Consider the following 19,837-nt stretch of genomic DNA (forward strand, 5'->3'; position numbering starts at 1 on the left):
TAACAATTTCCTTATTGAAATGTTTTAATCAGAACATTTTTGTTGAAGTGTTAAGATTGTCTTTGCATTTTCATCAGAGCTATCACAACAATTGTGGACTCTGCTATTCATATACTGCTTTTAAATCTGTCATGTTTTTGATAAAGTGATGCTTTTGCACAATGGTGAGAAGATGTCATGCCAAGTTGCTGGAGGCTTTGCTGAGAAAGAAGCTTTTGAATGCTTCCAAATTCAACCAGGGGCTGACTGAGCACTTAATTGAATGCAGGTTAGGACATCAGCAGTAACACTGAAGCAACATAAAGGGTTGACAGTCACTGACGCCTTCAACTTTTTCTCCAAACCCAGTATTTTTTCCTTTTAAAGGGTGTGAAAGATTTTGAAAAATACATTTGATGAGTTAGATCGTGTTCTAAAATCTATTGTTGTATAACTACAGCATTTGAGTAGATCCTCACCTACATCCACCGTTGGGTCATAATTCACGTTATTTTTGTAATGGGAGATGATCAAAGTTATATGGAAAATAAAAGAACCTATAGTATTAGATTCTTGTTCTATTGCTTTTTTTTCTCCCATTTAATATTTCTCATTATAATTTTAGCTTGTATTAGGAAGAGATAGAAAAATTTAAGAAATTATTGCAATATTTTGTTTTGTAAGATGGTATTAGAAAAAGTTTTTAAAAGCATGTATTGGGTAGCCCCCCTTTGTTAAGTAAGGAAAAAAGGTAACAATTCGAGTTTCTAAGTCCACTATTCCCAAACCCACAAGAAATAATTCACAGAATTGCAGAAGAGTTTGGGTTGGAAGGGACCTCAAAGATCATCTAGTTTCCCTGCTGTGGGCAGGGCTACCCTCACTAGACCAGGTTGCCCAAAGCCCCATCTAACCTGGCCTTACAAGCACTTCCAAGGATGGGGCTTCAACAACCTCTCTAGGCGACCTTTTCCAGTGCCTCACCATCCTCATAGTAAAGAATCCGTTCCTAATATCTTATCTAAACCTGCCCTCTTTCAGCTTGAAGCCATTGCCCCTTGTACTATCACTACACTCCCTGGTGAGCAGTCCCTCCCCCACTTTCCTCTAGCCCCTTCAGGTACTGGGAGGCTGCAATTAGATCTCCCCAGAGCATTCTCTTCTCCAAGCTGAACAAACCCAACTCTCCCAGCCTGTCTTGATAATTGGTACCAAAGCTTTGCTTGCTGGTATTTAATTTGCACACACAGCTTACTGGGTTTTGAGATCCCCTGTCGTTTTTGGTGTTAGTCTTGTTATTTCACTGTCAAATACAACATGAATCCTAAAATATGCTGAGGATACAATGTGTGTTTCTTCTAAAGTGCTATGAATGCCAGAAAGAGAATAGCCTCCGTCTTGGTGTAGTCCTGCAGAATCCCCCACTGTTGTAGTTAAATGACTTGTTTACAGTTCTGCTCGCAGACGGAATTTGAGGAAACTACTAATCCTGCTGCCAGAGCTTTGGGGGAAATATTTTATATGATTAATTCTTCAGTAGTTGTAGTGTATAAAATCAATTTTTTTCACTTTGTCATAAAAGCACAACCATCTTTCATAGATTTTTATGATTCTCCCCCCAACCTACACTTCCGGAAAATGGGATGCTCAGTTTCACTGTGTGTTTTCTGTTAACTTGCAATCGTGTTGGTGTTCCCAATTTTTAATTACCCTGCACAAAGAAGATTTTGTGCAATCTAGCTGTATATTACTTTTGGTCTGTTTCCTGTGGAAATGAAGCTTATGTGATTGTGCAGTTTGTCCCGATAACTTTTGAGTCATATTGTCCAAGTTCAGCAAAGGTAGAGGTTTCAGAAGAAATTAATTTGCTGTATTTTTCAACTACTACTAGTAGTTTGCCTCTGAGAAGAGGGATCCAGTTCAAAACCTATATTGAAGTATGGGTTGTGGTCAGAGGTCAGTAGTCAGCCTGTTGTTTTTGTCCTGCTGGTGGGTTGACCTCGGCCCCTGTAGCTTGGAGGGTGGCATCTTACCCAAATTTATTCAGGAGGTGGATGTTATGGAAAAAGGGAGGCAGGGCAGAAGGAGGCACCTGCTCATTTGTTACTCTCAATCATAGCAGCCAGGTAGCCAGAGAACCGAGGCAATTCAACTGGCTCAAAAAAACCATCTGATACCCCTTGCCCTCCTCCCTTCCCCTCTCTCCCAGCTCACCCTGCACTTGCACACTTGGTAGATCTCGTGCAAGGAAACAATCGGGAGCCTGAGGGTTTCACACAGCAGGACTGACCCTTTTGGCTACCTCCTGTCTTTAGATCAGATTAATTGTAGAATGAAGCTGCTTCCTTAATCTCTATCCTTTTTTTCTAGACTGCTCCCAAGTTCTACTGCTGTTTTATTAGCGACAAATCAAGGCTGTTCTTTCTGTTAAGATTCTTCGCTTCGGTTTAGTTGCATCTCACCTGAACTAACTTTTTAGTACAAGAATTCCTTTCTTTACTTAATGCTTTCCATATGTCTGCTGAATCAAATCTAAATTTACCATCTTTCAGCTCCATTTTAATCCCATCTGCTTCTCTGTCCTTCTTTGAATCCAGAGAGATGTGAAGTGTTTTTTCTTGGTTATGCTCTCAATACAAGTCAGTGGATAACATCCAAAAAGGAATTTTACTAGAGAGGGGGTTGATTTTTGGCTTTGTTAGCTCTTTAAACAAAGAGCTGTAAATGTATTATTTCTTCTACTGTACACAAAACTTTGATTTTGACTGCTCTATGTTTTGATTCTAGCTTTGATAGAGAGAGATCTGTATAACATTTATTTTTATTTTAGGAGAAATAAATGCATTAAAGGTGTTTTGCTCGTAGGTAGGAATGTCACATTATCCAGCCTGTATGACTTCCATGTCAAACAAAATTCAGGCTCCAGGATGTTTTCTGTAAAAGGTCGTTGGAAAGGTGAGGAGCAGAGATGAAATGATATCATTTCATGTTTACATTTATTATACAGTGCAGTAGTGGGTTGACCTACAGGAAAATAGATCCTTACGTTTGAATTCCTTCCTAACTTCCTAAGTCAATTGTTAGTTCCTTCTGCTGGAGGGAATTTTAGAGAACCATGAAAAAACTGGCAGCAATTTAGCTATTACTGTATTCTGGTCTTGAGGGCTTTTAACTATTTGTACCATGCAACATTGCAGCAGTATTGTTGTAAATCAGAAATTAAAAACACCCAAACCAAGCTTTTTCACAATCTGCTGATTTTTTTCTAATGTGTTTTAGTTTTCTTAGAGATTTTACCTAATCTGCATGTAATTTCTGTTGGAGAGCACTGGCGGTATGCCGTATAACTACCTTTTTGATTTCCTCACCTTGACTTCCCTTTTTCATTTCTCCACCTTTTTATAATTCTAACCATGAACTTACTTGTGCCTAAAATTTTCCTTAGGGCTAGTTCTGACACAACTTGTTCTATTCTTATCTGTTTCTATGGTGTTTCTTCCTTTATTGCTTGGTATTTTCTTACACAATTTTCTATGGTTGTTATGGCAACGATAAATAGCAAATTTGTCAATTTTCAAGCAATACTGCTTTCCAAATTTTGCATGATATTAAATTGCTGAGCAAGAGGGGAAATATTTTCAGCATGGTTAAGCTAATTAATATTATTAAGCTAAATTGCCTTGTAGTTTTGCGGTGTTGGTGCTTCTAGGCAAGGTGTTACGCACTGTGATGCTTCTTGGCAGAGTATAAATAGAATACACTGGTGGATGTAGGAGAAATTGTTAAGCTACTGAAACTACTTCTTTGCTGTTGTTATTCTAAAGGGTAGGATCTGGTAAACGTGACTGGCCTTCTAGTCATATCATCATCAACCAGGTTATTAGGCATGTGGTTTGTAATTACTGGGGTTCCCTGTGCAATACAGATCATCAGGCAGCATAAGTACAAACTCCCAGAATGGAAGACATTTAGAGATACTAATTGCAAAAGCAACTGACTGAGGTATTTCTCTGTCCTTGTTTAAAACAAGAGATACTGGTGGAGGGAAGAGGAATGTGGTTTGAGGTTGAAATAGATGGGTACTGCAAGAAGCCAGTACCTCTGTGAATGAGGTATTTGAAGTCAGAAGCACTAATGCAGAATGGGAGCAATCAAAATTACTTCTTTTCAAAGGTGAACTGCTGGACCAGGTCCACAGTTGGAGTTGTTGGGGGCTTTTTTTGTATACAATATGACTATGTTGTTACTTTAAAATATGTTTCCATAGAACTGGGATTTTAAAATATTTTGAAGCCATTACTTGTATTCCTTGTGCCTTGTGATAGAGCCTTTGCTGAATTTGACATTCACTGTAACAGAATAATTTGCTAAAATAAATTATTTTTTGTTTTCTCTAATGTGTCTGATTTTACAGCATTATGAATTTTTGTAACATAAACAGTATTTGTAATTTCAACTGTGTGCACATATGTTTGTGTGTCTTTGAGTAAGTAGGAATGTTATACGGAAAACATACATTTCAGTGCTCTTACAAAAGCCCAACGAAAATCCTGCCTTCTTTGTGTTTGTAGCCTTCTTCAATCTCTAGTGTAACTATTGTGATGTCCCAGGATGCTGGGACATCTAGTCTTTGACGATGCTATAAAATGCAAGGTCTCCAGCTCTGTCAGCAGCAGCACAAGTCTCTAAGACAGTAAGCCTGCCCACCCCCCAATCCAAGCCTGAGGTGGCTGCTTGTTTCTTCTGGGAGAAATAATTGGCTAGTTGGTTCACTCTTCAATGTGAGTGGTAGATCAGTGAGGCAGGTTGTATGCAAAACCTTAACAGCTTTTCAGAAGATGGTGGCTTAAAGCCAAAAGCCGCTTCTCTGTCACCAACAGAATATATCCAGAAGATCATTTGAGTTTCCAAATGAAAATACATCTCACTCGTTTGGGTGGTATGGGGAGAGGAGATCACTGCTGGGGACTCTTTAAATTATTACATTTCTGAGGTTCTTAGGATTTGTTGCTGTATGTCAATACTGGTTTTTAAACTATTTGATAGTTTTCTGCTTGTGACAGGATGTAACCATTAGAAAGGTACTCATGATTCCCCCCCCATCCTTCTGCCACATAATGTGAATTTCATTAGCATCAATTCAAGAATGTATGCTATGTATTTATATGCCTTTCTGAGAGTAGTTTTTCTTCAACAGTAAATTCTAATGTCCACAGCAAGATGTGCAATAACTGTTTCAAGAAGTCATCCATGTGTGTTGCTCAATTCATATTTAATACAGAAAGTCCAGGACAGATCCATAATCTTTTTGCATTTTTTGTGCTCATGCATATGCATCAGATCTGGTGGTGATGAGAGACTTGTCTTGTGCTCTCTCTATACTTACAAACTCTCAGCAATGACACTTAATATATGACCAGTCCTATTTGTATTTCATCTCTCCTCAGTGTAATGTCTTGGAATGCAGGTTACCATCAAGCTGAGGAATAGATGTTCTGTAGGCAAAAACCCCAGTGATGCATTTTAAATAAATTGCAAGAGCATTTAATAACCTCTCTGTTTATCTTTTTGTCTTTACTTTGGAAAAACACTGCTCTGAAGATGGTCTTAACAGTTGAACTTCTTTTACAAGGCACTGTACATAGAAATTAAATTTTCTTTGGCTTTTAATTACTTCAGAAAGTGCAGTTGTGAAACACATAATTCTATTCCAGGATGAGCCTGTGAGCTGTGCGGCACTGACTGCATTGAGCACAGATTTTGCTTGAGTGCTGACACCTTGCATTTGAGGAATGCATTAGTCTGTCTCACATTTTCCTTATCCTTTTTATATGGTCTAGGAATGTGCTGGATGGATGGTTTGGAGTAAATTGGAACTTGATCGGCGCTCTCGTTATTTCCTGCCCTGGTAGTTAGAGTTGGATATAATATAGATGAGGCCCTTGGTTCTACTTCAGTTTCCAAATCATGAATACTAAATCAATTTTAAAACCTAGATTAAATTCCCAACAGTGTTTTTCTGGAGAACAATTTAGATTTGAAGTTACAGACATTTGAATGTTACAGATGTTCAAGTGCAGTATGTGTAGCATTTTCATTGTTGATATACTATGCAATGAATAATATTTTATAATTGTTTTCTTTGTGGATTTTAAGTCTAGAAACTGAAACATAGTTTTGAAACCTAGATAATCACTCAAGGGATGAATTGGAAAACCAGCAGGGAGGCCAGAAAGATTCTACTGAGACTTGGGTCGTGTCATAAGGGTTTGCAGAGCTGTACCATTCCCTAGTTGTGTGCTATGTAATTGTCATAATTTACTCCAGAGATTCAGCAGCTGAATAGCGAGCGCTGTAATTTGGGACTGGGGTTAACAAACAGCGTGGGTACAAATCTTGCACAGTACCTGTGGTATTAAGTAATAAATAGCAACTCTAACTGCAGATTATAATCTGAAAAACCTACTTCAGCATGCTAGTGTTGTTGTGTACTCTGTGACAAAGCAAACAGATCAAATGCTGTAGGCCTTCCTAAGAGATGATACTGTGAAGGTAAGAAAGAGTGATGCTAATTTTTTGCTTGATTGCAGTAATGTTTGAGTCACAGGCAAAATATTTGATAATAGAATATTTCTTTGGCAAATGATTTTGGCAGAGCTGGACTCAGTAAGTGAATATGCCGCTGAATCATTGAATCTTGTTCAGTGGATAAATGGGGTTTCTCAACTACAACAGAGGCATCATCACACTTTTCACTGGGTTGAGTGTGTTTTAGAGGATAGAGTTAGATTATGGTCAAGTGTACTGTTGTGTGCTGAGAGAGCCTGGGTTTCTGCTTCATAAGATGAGACTGTTCCAGTTTTTAATTTAGTCTTGCTTTTAGTTGTATGCTGGTACACGGGCTTCTTAATTAATGTGTGTTGACATGAGCGATTATCAATTATTATTTTGTTCTGTATTTTCCTACTTCCGGGATATTTCTTACTGCATTAACTTGTAGTGAGAGAGGAGCCTACTCCATCTCTGTAAAGGGACAGATACTCTATTATTTAAAAGCTGCTGTTCACTTATTTTAGATCTAATTTAATCTGGATTAAAAGCAAGACAGTAGCTATCTACTAGATTTAGACCATCATAAGATTAAAGACTATTTCAAGTCAATGCTCATTTAAGTTGTGTTTTGCAAAAGTGGAGCTGGTGTGTTTTGTGAAAAGAAAAACTGCATCTACCTGCTGAAACTCTGCAGTGCCTGTCTGGCTGGTATGATCTGTAGATAAGACTTCAATAGTGGAAGAGTTAATAAGCTATAAGGTGTGAAGATACTTTCAAAGAATCTGCCTAGTTCTTGAACATAAGAAAGTTTCCTAAATTACTTCAGTCGGTTTTTGTGAGATCAGAGCTGTCAGAAGGAAATGCAGTCTCCAACCCCTGTGGCTGGTGAGCTGCTGGATGCAGTGCAGGAGTGGAACAGTACCCTTCTGTCACCCAGGGACTGTTGGGAACCCAAATCTTTTGGCAAGCTGAGTTCTTTCAGTGCTTAGGAAAACTGAACCAGGTGAAACTAAATACGCAGTCAAGCAATTCTGTGGGGAGAAAAAAGATTTCCAGAAAATGATTGAGGAAGGAGTAAAGAAAATTTGAGACAATATGGACTGAGATGCACTCTTTAAAAGCCAGCAGTGCCTCTGCTAAATCAGTAAAGTCATATGGCAAATGAAACTTGGTGCTGTTGTGGCAAAGATTTGCATAGCCTCAGGCTGGGGAATTGTTTCTCCACCCCACCAGATCACTGCAGGTCTCTATGTGCAAGTCCAGTGCTGTGCATTAGTGCTTAGCTCAGCTAGGCTTGGGGGTTGTCCTCTCCCTCATCCCTCTCCCAAGGGACTATCCTGCATGCCATTCCTGAGGCCTGGATCTCTTCTTATCTGCACATTTAAATGTCTCTCCATAGCCCTGTTTTTGTTCAGCTGCTGCATTCAGGTTCTGCTCTTCCCAATGTTTTGCAGGCCTCTCAATCCATGTCTCAGTTTTACTGTCTTTTAGCTGTCTGCTGTAATTTCTTCCTTGCCCCTGGGATTAAGAAACCTGGAATTTGTTACCTGTAAGTTGCCTTACGTTTCTGGACTACCATGATTTTCCCTGTCCATTTTGTACAGAAAGTGGCTGAAACCCATCCTCTCTTGCATCAGAGAATCACAGAATCACAAGGTTGGAAGAGACCTTTGAAGGTCATCAAGCCCAACCATTCCCATCCTATGCTAAACCATATCCCTAAGTACCTCATCAACCCTTTTTTTGAACACATCCAAGGAAGGTGACTCAACCACCCTCCTGGGCAGCCTGTTCCAGGCCCTGACAACTCTTTCAGTAAAATTTTTTTTTCTAATATCCACTCTAAACCTGCCCTGGCACAGCTTCATGCCATTTCCCCTTGTCCTATCTCCTGTCACCTGGCTGAAGAGACCATCGCCCACCTCTCTACAACCCCTCTTCAGGTAGTTGTAGGTGGTGATAAGGTCTCCCCTCAGCCTTCTCTTCTCCAGGCTAAACAGCCCCAGATCCCTCAGCCGTTCCTCATATGATTTGCCCTCCAGCCCCTTCACCAGCCTGGTTGCCCTTCTCTGCACTTGCTCAAGGACCTCAATGTCCTTTTTATGGTGGGGAGCCCAGAACTGCACACAGTACTCAAGGTGTGGCCTCACCAATGCCGAGTGCAGGGGCACAATTACCTCCCTAGACCTACTGGCCACACTGTTTTTGATACAAGCCAAGATGCCCTTGGCCTTCTTGGCTGCCCGGGCACACTGCTGGCTCATATTCAGCCTGCAGTCAATCATCCAACACCCCCAGGTCCTTCTCTGCCTGACAGGTCTCCGGCCAGTCTCCCCCAGGCCTGTAGCACTGCATGGGGTTGTTATGTCCCATGTGCAGCACTCTACACTTGGCCATGTTAAACTTCATCCCATTGGTCTCAGCCCATCGGTCCAGTCTGTTCAGATCCCTCTGAAGAGCCTCCCTACCCTCAGGCAGATCAACCCTTCCTCCTAGTTTAGTGTCATCTGCAAACTTACTGAGGGAGCATTCAATCCCTTCATCCAGGTCATTGATAAAGATGTTGAACAAGACTGGACCCAGGACTGAGCCCTGGGGGACGCCACTCGTGACCGGCCTCCAGCTGGATTTGGTTCCATTCACCACCACCCTTTGGGCCAGTCCATCCAGCCAGGTTTTAACCCAGCTGAGGGTCCACCTGTCAAGGCCAGTGGCAGCCAGTTTCTTGGTCAGAATGCTGTGAGAAACCGTGTCAAAGGCTTTACAGAAGTCCAGGTAGACCACGTCCACAGCCTTCCCCTTGTCCATTAAGCGGGTCACCTTGTCATAGAAGGTGATCAGGTTAGTTTGACAGGATATACCTTTTGTAAACCCATGTTGACTAGACCACCAGAATGTTTTTTGCGTGAAATAAACCCCAGCGAACTGTATGTCTGTCATTTCTCAGTTTATTAAAGATCATGTGTTATTTTCCTAGATCCTTTCTGAATTTGGCTGTTTTAAACCGAACTGAATTTTCTTCATTATAAAGAATATACCTTGGTCAAGTCAGCCCAGCAAATAAGTCAGCCCAGCAAACTCAGGCCTGCATTTTGGGTTGGGGGTGCAGCTGATCTCCAACAGATTTTTCCTGTTAGGTAAATTTAGTTTTGCTGTATCCGTCTGCGTTTTAGTTTTGAGATCAACATTTTGTACGTCTAAGAAACCTGCAATTTGCTTGTATTGTCCCTCACTAGGATGCTGGGGTTTAAAGTTTAAGCTTTAAAATTCTTACAGACTCTTCCATTGCTCTTCAGGTAAAACACTTCTCTGGATCTGGTTTTAACTTGAAGGCTATCTCTCTGCATGGATGTATCTTGTGTCATAACTCATTATTCAATGAGTTTCCATTTTTCTTTGTATTTTCAAAATAATTTTACATGGAAACATTGAAGTAAAATACCCTTAGGTGACATAATTATGTACTTCGTGAATTTATAGACTTTAATACAGCTTTCTTTTTAACCTCAGGACTTCTGTTTCATGTTACTTACGTCTTTAACTTTACATTTCTGTATAGATTTGTGTTTACAAAATATTTTGGCAGAACTGGGAACATCTTTCATTTTATCTTCAGGATGTTTGGGGGGTCTTAACTGAATAGTTTTCTTTTTGAAAATGGCTCTTATCAGAAGTAGTTTGTATCTTTGTTCTTAATGCAGCTTGTATTTGCATGCAGATTGCTAGAATTTTACAAATATGTAAACTGTTACTTTCTGAACATTTTAAAAGCGATCCTCTCACGGAAGGATCCGATGTCCGGGAGGCAGTGCCTTAACTTGGGAAAGCTTTTGACTGTGAAGCTAACATTTGGGTTTATACAGCTGAACAGTGACTGCAGTTTGCTGAAATGTGATACACTCCACCACGATGGACCTGCTCATAGCTGAGCTCTGTATGAACGACAAGGAAAAGCACTTGCCCTGGAGAACCACAGATTAAGAGAGATAAAATACTCACTTTTTGATACTGTTTACTTACTAGAGTAAGAACTTTAGCTAAAAAATTCCTTTTGATCTCACAGCTTTGTATCTTTGCTGGGTAATATTGGAATTTTTTTCTTCCCATGTTTGTTTTGTTTTTTCTCCAAAAGCAGAGAAAGGGCTGTGGGGAAATCCTCTGTATTTTTAGATCAGGTGTGGTGTATCTACTTTGCTATCAGAACTGTGTGGGTATATTTGCAATCAAGTTTAAATAGCATCATGAGTATCCAGATGGAGTGTTTTCCCAGAGTTTTAGATTGTTTACTCTGCTGGGAGCTCCAGTAAACATTTATAGTATTCTTCAGGGCTAACGCTACCATTAAGCTTGAGATGCCTGGTATAGAAAATCACAGTATATAAAAAACACCAAGATCTTCTCTAAGGCATGTCAAACTGTGAATTTTTCTTCTTATACTCTAAAAGTAATTTTTAGACGTGTCTGTGATGAGCCATGCAATCCTGAAGAGAAGGTGATAGCAAACTAAAGTGTCATGCTTCAGTAAACTTAATTGTAAGCTTGTAATATAACAATACCCTGTCTGTAAATGACACAGGAAAGAGGGAGTGGTAGGATTTTTTTCCTTCTGTACATGTTTAAAATGACATTTATTTAAAATGACATTTATTTATTAAATTGATTATCAGATACTAAAGATTTTGATCTCTGAGGTGCTTACTATCTGCCAGGTGTTTGAGATACATTGCTTGCAGCTTGTTTCCCCATGTTCGGATTCTTCTGTTATTTATTTTAGTGACAATTGTATACCTCTCAACTACATAAATATCAGCTGCTATAGTAGGTAAAAACAATGTAAACAATATTTGGACAGCTTAGAATGTGGTAAAGCATTAATACACGGTCCAGGACTGGTTTTGTCAGGAACTGGATAAAATTGCAACAGGCAAGAGTTGTGAGCATTATTATTTTACACTGCGTTTCACAGTGATCTGTGTTTTTCCTTAGATTTCACTTCTGGTAACCAGGATTGCTCATGAAAATTTTTGGCTACTAGATATTTTTCTGTATTTTTAATTGCCTCTTTAATTGCAGAACTGTTTAGATTGTAGCTGCCTTCTTGTGACTTAAAAATGAAAAGGGAAATAAAAAGACATCTCCTTCCTCCTAAAACCCTCTTAGTTTTTAGGAATCTAGCAGACCCATCCGAGTCTGCTTTCTTGTGGCTGATGTGCGGGCTGTAGTGACAGCAGGGGTGGGGATGGCAGCGAGTCAGAGCTCCGACACAGCTTATCCCCTGACCCTGCCTATACCAGCTCAGCACAATGTGCTCTGTCTGTGGCCGGCTGTTCTCCCCTCCCTGCTGCCCTGGAGCAGCCGAGCAGGAGATAGTAACTTGCATGCAGGCCTGAGAAAACTGTGGTGTAAGTGAGGTTCACAGAGTTGGGGATTGAATTTGTAGACTGGAAAAATTGGTCAGAAGGACCCTCCTTGTACCTTTTGGATCCTGACTTAAGCCTAACTTTTTGTATTGGTGAAAAAGGAGTTTGAAATCATCAGCGGAGCTTGTTCCGTTAGAGAAAAGAAAGCTCTGCTCAGCAGAGGGAAGGAAACAGCTGGAGACGAGGAGTTTCTCTTACCTGAGGCCACTAACAACGTAAAACAATCCAAGGCATGTACTGGTTAAATCTTAGAAAGCGCTATAGGCAACCCGCTTTTGCAATTGCCATAGAAAATTATTGTTGTTAGCCATTCTGTTGATAGTTCATATTGTAGGAATTACTAGCAGATGGGAAAATAGATGACTCAGAATATAGTATTAACAATCCATATTTTTTTAATCAAAGGCCTCTAATAAGGCCTGTTGCATCCGTAAGATTCATTTAAGCAGTTGCTAGGAAGAATTTGTTTTTTCAAGTAAACACAACAAACTTGATACAGATTATTTTTTGATTGAATATCTATTTTCTTAACAATTTAAACCCTGAAAATACATTTGCTTGTTTTTGTTGCACCAGCTTAATGGAGGTATTCCCTAATTTAGTTTGATAGACTGGAGGTTTGCAATGGTAACTCATGCATTATGGAATTACTAATGAAATCTAATTTTATCATATTGAAAACATCACAGGCCTAGAGCTTTTATTTACCTCTGTTAGCTGTCAAGGGTGGATTAAGATTATAGTGTGCTACATCCACCAAAACTTTGGCTTTCGCCCCCTGAAAAGTTTGGATGTCTGTGGGTACGTGCTGGCCAAGTGCAGCTAATGAGTTCCAGACTCTTTTCCAGACCCCTTTGCCTAAATCCATGGACTTCAGGCACCACCAAGTATCTCAGATGCATGTCCTCCTGACTTCTGTGCTGGACACGGGTGGAAGCCAGTAGTCAGGATTTTCATTGCACCCTTTGACTTGATGACTTCTTAGAGTCCCATTTTGTGCTGTGTATTATCACCTCCTTTCTCAGGCTGTTGCTGCAGAACTCAGGTCCGTAGACAGGAACACACACATATTTTTCTAAGCACACATTTTGCTGTAAATTTTTGTCAGTAAGATTTGACATGGGCTGTGAGCATATATACTTTGGTTTGCTGAAAATACCAACCTAAATGAAGCTGGTCCATCTGGGATGCAAGAAGTTAGACTGAAAGACCAAAAAAAGTAAAAATCGTTGTACTTCCCCTTCCGAAGTTTGGTTCTGGGAAATGTCCACATCAGTTTGTGAGACAAGAATTCTTTGTGTCTCACTGTTTGAAGACATAAAACAAAATCAACCTGAAACCAGTATTGATGAGAGTAAGAATGTTTTCTGCATAGGAGATACTCCTCCAGAGAAATGCTAAGCTGCACTTTTATCCACCAGCCTCCTGTGGCATCTCTGGATGAATTTTTTCTTCAGCTACTCGAAAACTCAAACAACAGTGCTTAGCAGCTGTTGCTGCCACCTTCACGCAGGAGGAGCACACCCATTCCTGCAGCGCCTGTAGCTCTGACCTGTGCTTTGATCACACCCTGATCCCTCCAAACCTGGAGCTGCCCCAACATTGAGATTTTCTTTGTATTGGAGCTTAATCAGGATGGTCGCATTGACAAGAGCTTGTACCAATTCTTAATCCCTTCTGTAGCCTTTCTTGGTAAAGCCTGTAACCCTGTTGTGAATAAATTGGACAGTGATCCAGGAGGAGGTAAATGGTATTTCATTCGCCAGAAGTTCAAGATAAGGTACACTGGGTGACCACACTTACCGATCTCCTAAGTGTGTGTGGCTGGGTGGCCTTTTTTCAAAGGTTGTAACTGAGATTGAGGTTCCATTAAAAGATTAGCTGGGCTTTGTTTCTGTGCCAGCTGTCCCAGCTCAGGTCGGTGCTGCTGAAAGAACCTTCTGCCACTGGAAGCTTGGGTGGACGGAGCTCCTTTTCGCACAGCTGCCTGATTTCCTCCTCCATCAGGGAGAGAAGGCGGCAAAGGTAGGAGCTGCTGGCACTCAGCTTGCACACTGGGATCTCTCCCCGCAGAGATGCCTGTTAGCTGGTCTCTTTGTAGGCAAAGTCAACTTGCAACCCATTGCCCCTTGTCCTGTCGCTGGCTGTCAATGAGAAGAGCCTGGCTCCATCCTCCTGACTCTGACCCTTTACATGTTTATAGACATTAATAAGGTCACCCTTCGGTCTCCTCTTCTCCAAGCTCCCTCAGCCTCTCCTCATAAGGAAGGTGTTCCACTCCCTTCATCATCTTGGTGTCCCTGCGCTGGACTCTTTCCAGGAGTTCTATGTCCTTCTTGAACTGAGGGGCCCGGAACTGGACACAATATTCCAGTGCTGTTTCACCAAGGCAGAGCAGAGGGGGAGAAGGCCCTCTCTTGACCTACTAACCACACCCCTTCTAATACACCCCAGGGTGCCATTGGCCCTCTTAGCCATGAGGGCACATTGCTGGCTCATGGTCATCCTACTGCCCACCAGGACCCCCAGGTCCCTCTCACCTAGGCTGCTAGTCAGCTAGTAGAAGAAATTACTCAACATTATCTGGGACTGGAGGCACTTTGGTTTTGTTTTTTCCCTTGTTTCCCTTGCACACTTAACTGATGAGGTTAACAGCCTTTCAGGAGAAAAGGGTTTTTATCTGTACACACCTATTTTTTCTGCTAAAAAACTGAGTACATGTATACATTCTCAGAGACTATTTGTGTGTCTAAACCAGATACACACGTTTTTCTGACTGTTGCTGTATGTATTTGATTGATTCATAGTGGTGTAAGTTGGAATTGGGGCTGTTGCTGCTTTCCCAAACCTGTGTGATTACCTGGTGATACAGACTCTCAGTGAAGGCAAATGCTTCTACCAGAAACTCCAAGTCTTTGGAAACTGCTATCTCGGACATAGCCCATCCTGACACTAATTCCTGTTTGTTGTGTGATTGTGGGTGTTTGATCTCCAATAGGACATGGCAAAAATCGAGCTGTCTATTGTTGTTGGGCAAATACTATCCTGATTAGTGAACTACTACACTTTACAGCCTTTAAAAAGCTATCAAAACGTGATTTAAAGCCTTCTGGAATTCCTGTAGCTTGCACAGCTGAGAGCGCTCCTTTCTTTTCCCATTAACCTTGGGGTAGTCCTAGTAGTTACAACAATAAACTATGTGGGAAATTATTTATGGCTGTTTAAGTTGCAAACTGTTTGCAAGTAGAAGTGAGAGTGCTGAGCCCTATCGCTTTAAGAGTTTGAATCAAAATATTTATCATGCTGGGGAATAAATTACACAGGAACAATTAAATACCTTGTTTGAGTTCTTTCTGTGCATCTTATTTGATATATTTGCTGTTGCATTCAGCATTTAGGCTTTTGCAGGCATCAGGCTTCATGAGGCAACAGACAGAAGTCATGAGGAGATGTTTTAAATGTACCAAGGACACACAGACGTCCATAGACACACACGTACACTCATCCTAGAGCCACCTGCAGCTTTACCTGTGCTTCAGTGGTTTCCGATAGCACCTACAGCTCTACACCTCTTCTTGCCTAATCCAGCATCTGATGTCAGATAGCTGAGACCTTCCTAACTCTGTTCTCAGTTTCTCAGTGCCTCTGTTTTGCCGTTTACTTCCTTTGAATGTCCCAAGCATCAGCTGTGGCTCCCCATGTCCCCTGGGTGACATGGCTGAGATCATTCAGAATGATTCTTATTCTCTGGCTTTAAAAACTTATTATCTTTATATTTTAATTTCCACCCAGCTGTCTATGATCTTTAAGGAATATTTAATTCTAATGCTGGCTCTGTTTCTTGATTGAAATTTAAATAAAAACTCACCCATTACATTCTTCTGTGGCAATTTATAAAAAAAATGTTTTTCAGTGCAGAATAATTGATTGCATCAGTTGGATGCTCCTCTGTGCAGCTGAAGCCTGCTGTGTACAGCAGTGACCAGGAGGGGATAGATGGCTGCCCAGGCTGGGCCAGAGTGGGTACGAGACCTCAGCAGTGGCAGTTTTCACAAAACACACACACACGAGATTATTCACGGTGCCTTCCCTGGTCTGTTTGCTGGTCTGTGGAGCCCCAAATAGGTTCCTCCTCTCTCACGTGGTAGGAAATGTGGTTTTATTGTTCTGTGCTGCGTTGGAACCAATTACAGAGGGGAATCAGCGCTGTCATCTCTTCTCTTTATACAGCAAGTGTCTCTGACACGTTCATTCCTCTAAAGAAAATCTTCACTGAAAAGTGTCTGCAGTGTGCCTGTTACATTTACTTATGGGCTAAAAAAAATGAGAACAGATTTTTTTTTAAAAGCTTTTCTTTCTCTAGAAATGGAAAGGTGTTTTTCTTCAAGTCTTGTCGACTGAGGAATTACGATTCCTTTCCCCTATCCTTTGTGGCATTTATCAAATGGTGATATGTAGTAAACTAGATGGTATTTAATTATTTGTGGGGCAGCTCTTTCCCTCTCTTAAGAAATAAAGGTGGCATTTGCCTTGGGAGACAGCCATTAGTGATGAGCTCTGGGCACATCACCTCAGATGAGCTAACAGGCATCGTAAGCTTGATCCAGTGCTGCCAACATGCTAGAAAACTCTAGGGCAGAATCCCAGGGTCAATTTAACTTTAAATTAGTGGTTTGGGCCTCTTGGACAAGAGCCTGCTCCTGTCAAGCTGAAAACCTCTCCATATGAACAGGGAACCAATCGTCAATAGAAATGTCCTTAACTTTGAATTCTGCTGCCCTAACTTTTGATCCACTAGAGCAAAGCCCAGTGTTGTGAGGTCTCTGAAACTCCTGCAGGTCTAAGGATCTTTGGTCCCCGAAGATATTTTGACACCTGGGCTTTAGTTCTCGATTTCATTAGGAATCTTATGGTTAAAATGACTGTGTGCATCTTTTCCCATGTGCTCTCCTATGAATTTCTGATCCGTGCTCCCTCTTTATTGTGCCTTTATTTGTTTGCCATGTACATGGAGACTATTAGTAGAAGTCCTAACACTGGAGTTTGGACTGTATGGAGTAATATGTGTTACTAATTGCTGTGCCTCAGATGTTGATAAAAATAGAGATCAAAAGTAGTATTTCATTCCTCAGTGAAAACAGATCAGGCTGTGTTGATGGAAGACTGCCCTAGATTAACAAACGAAGTATTGACTCATTAGTAGGTTGATTCAGAAAATGTTCTGGGTTTTTTTTTTCCCCAGAGTTAGGTGGTGTGCTTGTTTGCAATGCCAGAATATTTGCAAACAAAATACAGTTTATCCCTTTCCTAGGATGAAATTATTTGTGCTATTTGAAATTTGTTGATGTTTTCCCACACTCGGTGAAGCGCAATTGGCACATAGGCAAATCTGATGAGAGAGATGCAGGGATGCACCACACTTCATCAGGAAAAAAATCAAGTAGGCCAACCAAAGGAACACAATTCCAATGTGGATCCTTCCTTGCAGGAGCAGGTGGGGCAGCAGTTTCCCACGTACCGTGATACCTGACCTGGCACCAACCTTTATTTGCAGCAAAACAGCAAAGTGATTTATCTGTTATATGACCCATCACTGTTAATGAGTGAAATGTAATGAACTGTTTAATGTTGTGAGAAAATATTTTTAGAAAAGAGCTTGGCCAGAGATAATTCCCTCCAATGAAATCAGGAAATTATTTTCTGTTATTTAAACACTCTGCTGGCAATTTGCTTTGACTAGTTCTGGCAGCAGTCTGTGGAGGAAGGCAGGTGCTGTGTCAGCCTTATCAGAAAGCACCTCTGAATACCTGTCAGGCTCTTACAGCAGGTCTCTATTTTTCAGGCTTCTATAAGAGTTGGAAGTTCCATATGAAGTATTTGATGAAGCAGTACAGTTTATATACATGAATATAGTTGTGTAGACTGTGGCATGCTCTTTTCAGCCTGATGAGTTAACCTCCAGCCCTATATTTATTTGCAATCCATTTGCAAACCTTGCAAAGCATTTTTTTTTAATTAAATGTACCGTGTATGTGTGTGTTTGTGTTTTCAGATGCTGATAAATTATTTACCATGGAGCATCCTAAGGCTTTTGGTTATATAAACAGTTTTATATGTGTATGTGTACACTCACACTATGTAGAAGCACTGCAACTGTAAAGTAAAGGATTATAAAAGGTGATGGTTGTAATTTTTGTTGTAAATAATTTTAAATCTTTTTTGTGTTTCCTTTTTTTTGTTTGTTTTGGTGTTTTACAGTTAAAGAATCTGAGCTTAGAAGAATTACAGATGCGATTAAAGGCTTTGGACCCTATGATGGAGCGAGAAATCGAGGAGCTTCGTCAGAGGTACACTGCAAAGAGGCAACCTATCCTCGACGCCATGGATGCGAAGAAGCGGAGGCAACAAAATTTCTGAGTTTGTTTTCCTTTTGGAGATAATCCTGTGAGTGAGTGTGGACACTGGTAACTTGGTGAGTCTGAAGGAATTCAATTCTGAGAGTTTTCAAAAACCCAACCTTTGGAATTCTCCTTCATGAGCAATGACAATTGGAGCGGTGAAAGAACAAACACACGGTGTTCTGCAAAGGCAGTGAAACTTGTTTATATTTTCAGATGTTTAATGTAATGGAAGATTAATCTGTTACCGCCCAGTCTTTTTCAGGTGTAAAGTGGTAACTTGGTGTTGTACGTTCAGAGCTGTGTTTGGAGCACCTGGAACGATTTCTTGTTTGTGCAACACTAGAGAGCCTTATGTTGCAATATGTTTTCCTCCCACTTAGCATATTTATTGCATAATCTTGGGTTATCCTATTTATTTTATGCCTATTTTCGTTTTTTATTAGGAAGTATTATGATAATATTGTGGAGAGCAGAGCCAGATTAGATAAAATTGGTGTTGTAGTATAATGGAAAGAAGCTCACCGCTGTATTATCTTTAAAACTCCAGTTTCAGCAAGCATTCCAATTCAGGGCAGCACTTGAACACGTATCCAGTCCATTTGTATCAGCAAGATTTAAGTGTCAGATAAGTAAGAGACGTGTTTTTCTGCTCTCCTGAATGAGGGACTGTGGCTGTAGTTGAGCAGTACAGCTGTTGGGCCGCCGAGCATTCTGTTAGGGGGTATGCCTGTCGTTTTTACGCACACTGAATGATCTCTCGTTCAACAAGAATACAAGTGCCTAATCAGTTTTGATTTTTCTGTTATTCAGGAGAAGCAATACTTGCAGTCACTACTTCAGTGTAAATTTCCAATTGCTATTGCAATTCTGACCAGTATAAACCTCTATTTTGCACTGTAGCTTTATAATGAAGTGACAGCTACACTTTCTGGCTATGTTGGTTTTGGTCATTTAATTTTTTATCACTGTTTTGAAGGGAGAGGGGAGTTACTAGTGGTTTGGGGTTTGGTTTGGTTTCACGTTATATATAGGAAGGGATAGTCATTTAAAAGCCAAAGAAAATCAATTGAATATATTTAGTAAATACTGAAAAGAAGCAACATTTTGCAGTCCTCCGAGGGTTTTTGTCCTGCGGTCGCTAAACATTCAGAATTCCTGTAGTCTTCCGTGGTAGATTTTGAGGAATCAGAAAGGCAGGACCAAGCTCTGGAGAGAACTTTTTGCAAGCTCTTCTGTTTGGTTTATGTTGTGGGTTATTCTAGTAGGTAGAGTTGACAACATCGCAAGAAATATTTCAGACTTAGAAAAATGTGATCCACTTTCTGAACAATCTGCTGTGTTCTCTGTTGATATCTTTATTGTTGCCTTTTGTGTAAATAACTTTGTGATAGTCATACTTCTTTAAACAGCACAGCTGAGAAGATCTTTACATCCGGCCTTCAGCTGTTAGACTTTTTGTCAGTGACTACTGTACGGGCATCTTCT

The 19,837-nt window shown here is 40.5% G+C and overlaps 1 protein-coding gene across 1 annotated transcript in view; it reads left to right on the forward strand.

Annotated features, from left to right (window-relative positions):
* The window catches only part of STK3 (serine/threonine kinase 3), a gene marked incomplete at its 5' end in the record, with an annotated part of 143,585 nt that extends 125,182 nt beyond the window's left edge, over positions 1 to 18,403 (forward strand). The window contains one exon of the mRNA XM_084260921.1: positions 18,210 to 18,403. Within this exon, the coding sequence (XP_084117047.1) occupies positions 18,210 to 18,368 (159 nt within the window). The 3' untranslated portion in view covers positions 18,369 to 18,403. The remainder of the gene's footprint in view (positions 1 to 18,209) is intronic.
* Positions 18,404 to 19,837: the final 1,434 nt, after the last annotated feature.

This window comes from Gallinula chloropus (genome assembly GCF_964237585.1).
Source record: "Gallinula chloropus genome assembly, chromosome: 2".
NCBI lineage: Eukaryota > Metazoa > Chordata > Aves > Gruiformes > Rallidae > Gallinula > Gallinula chloropus.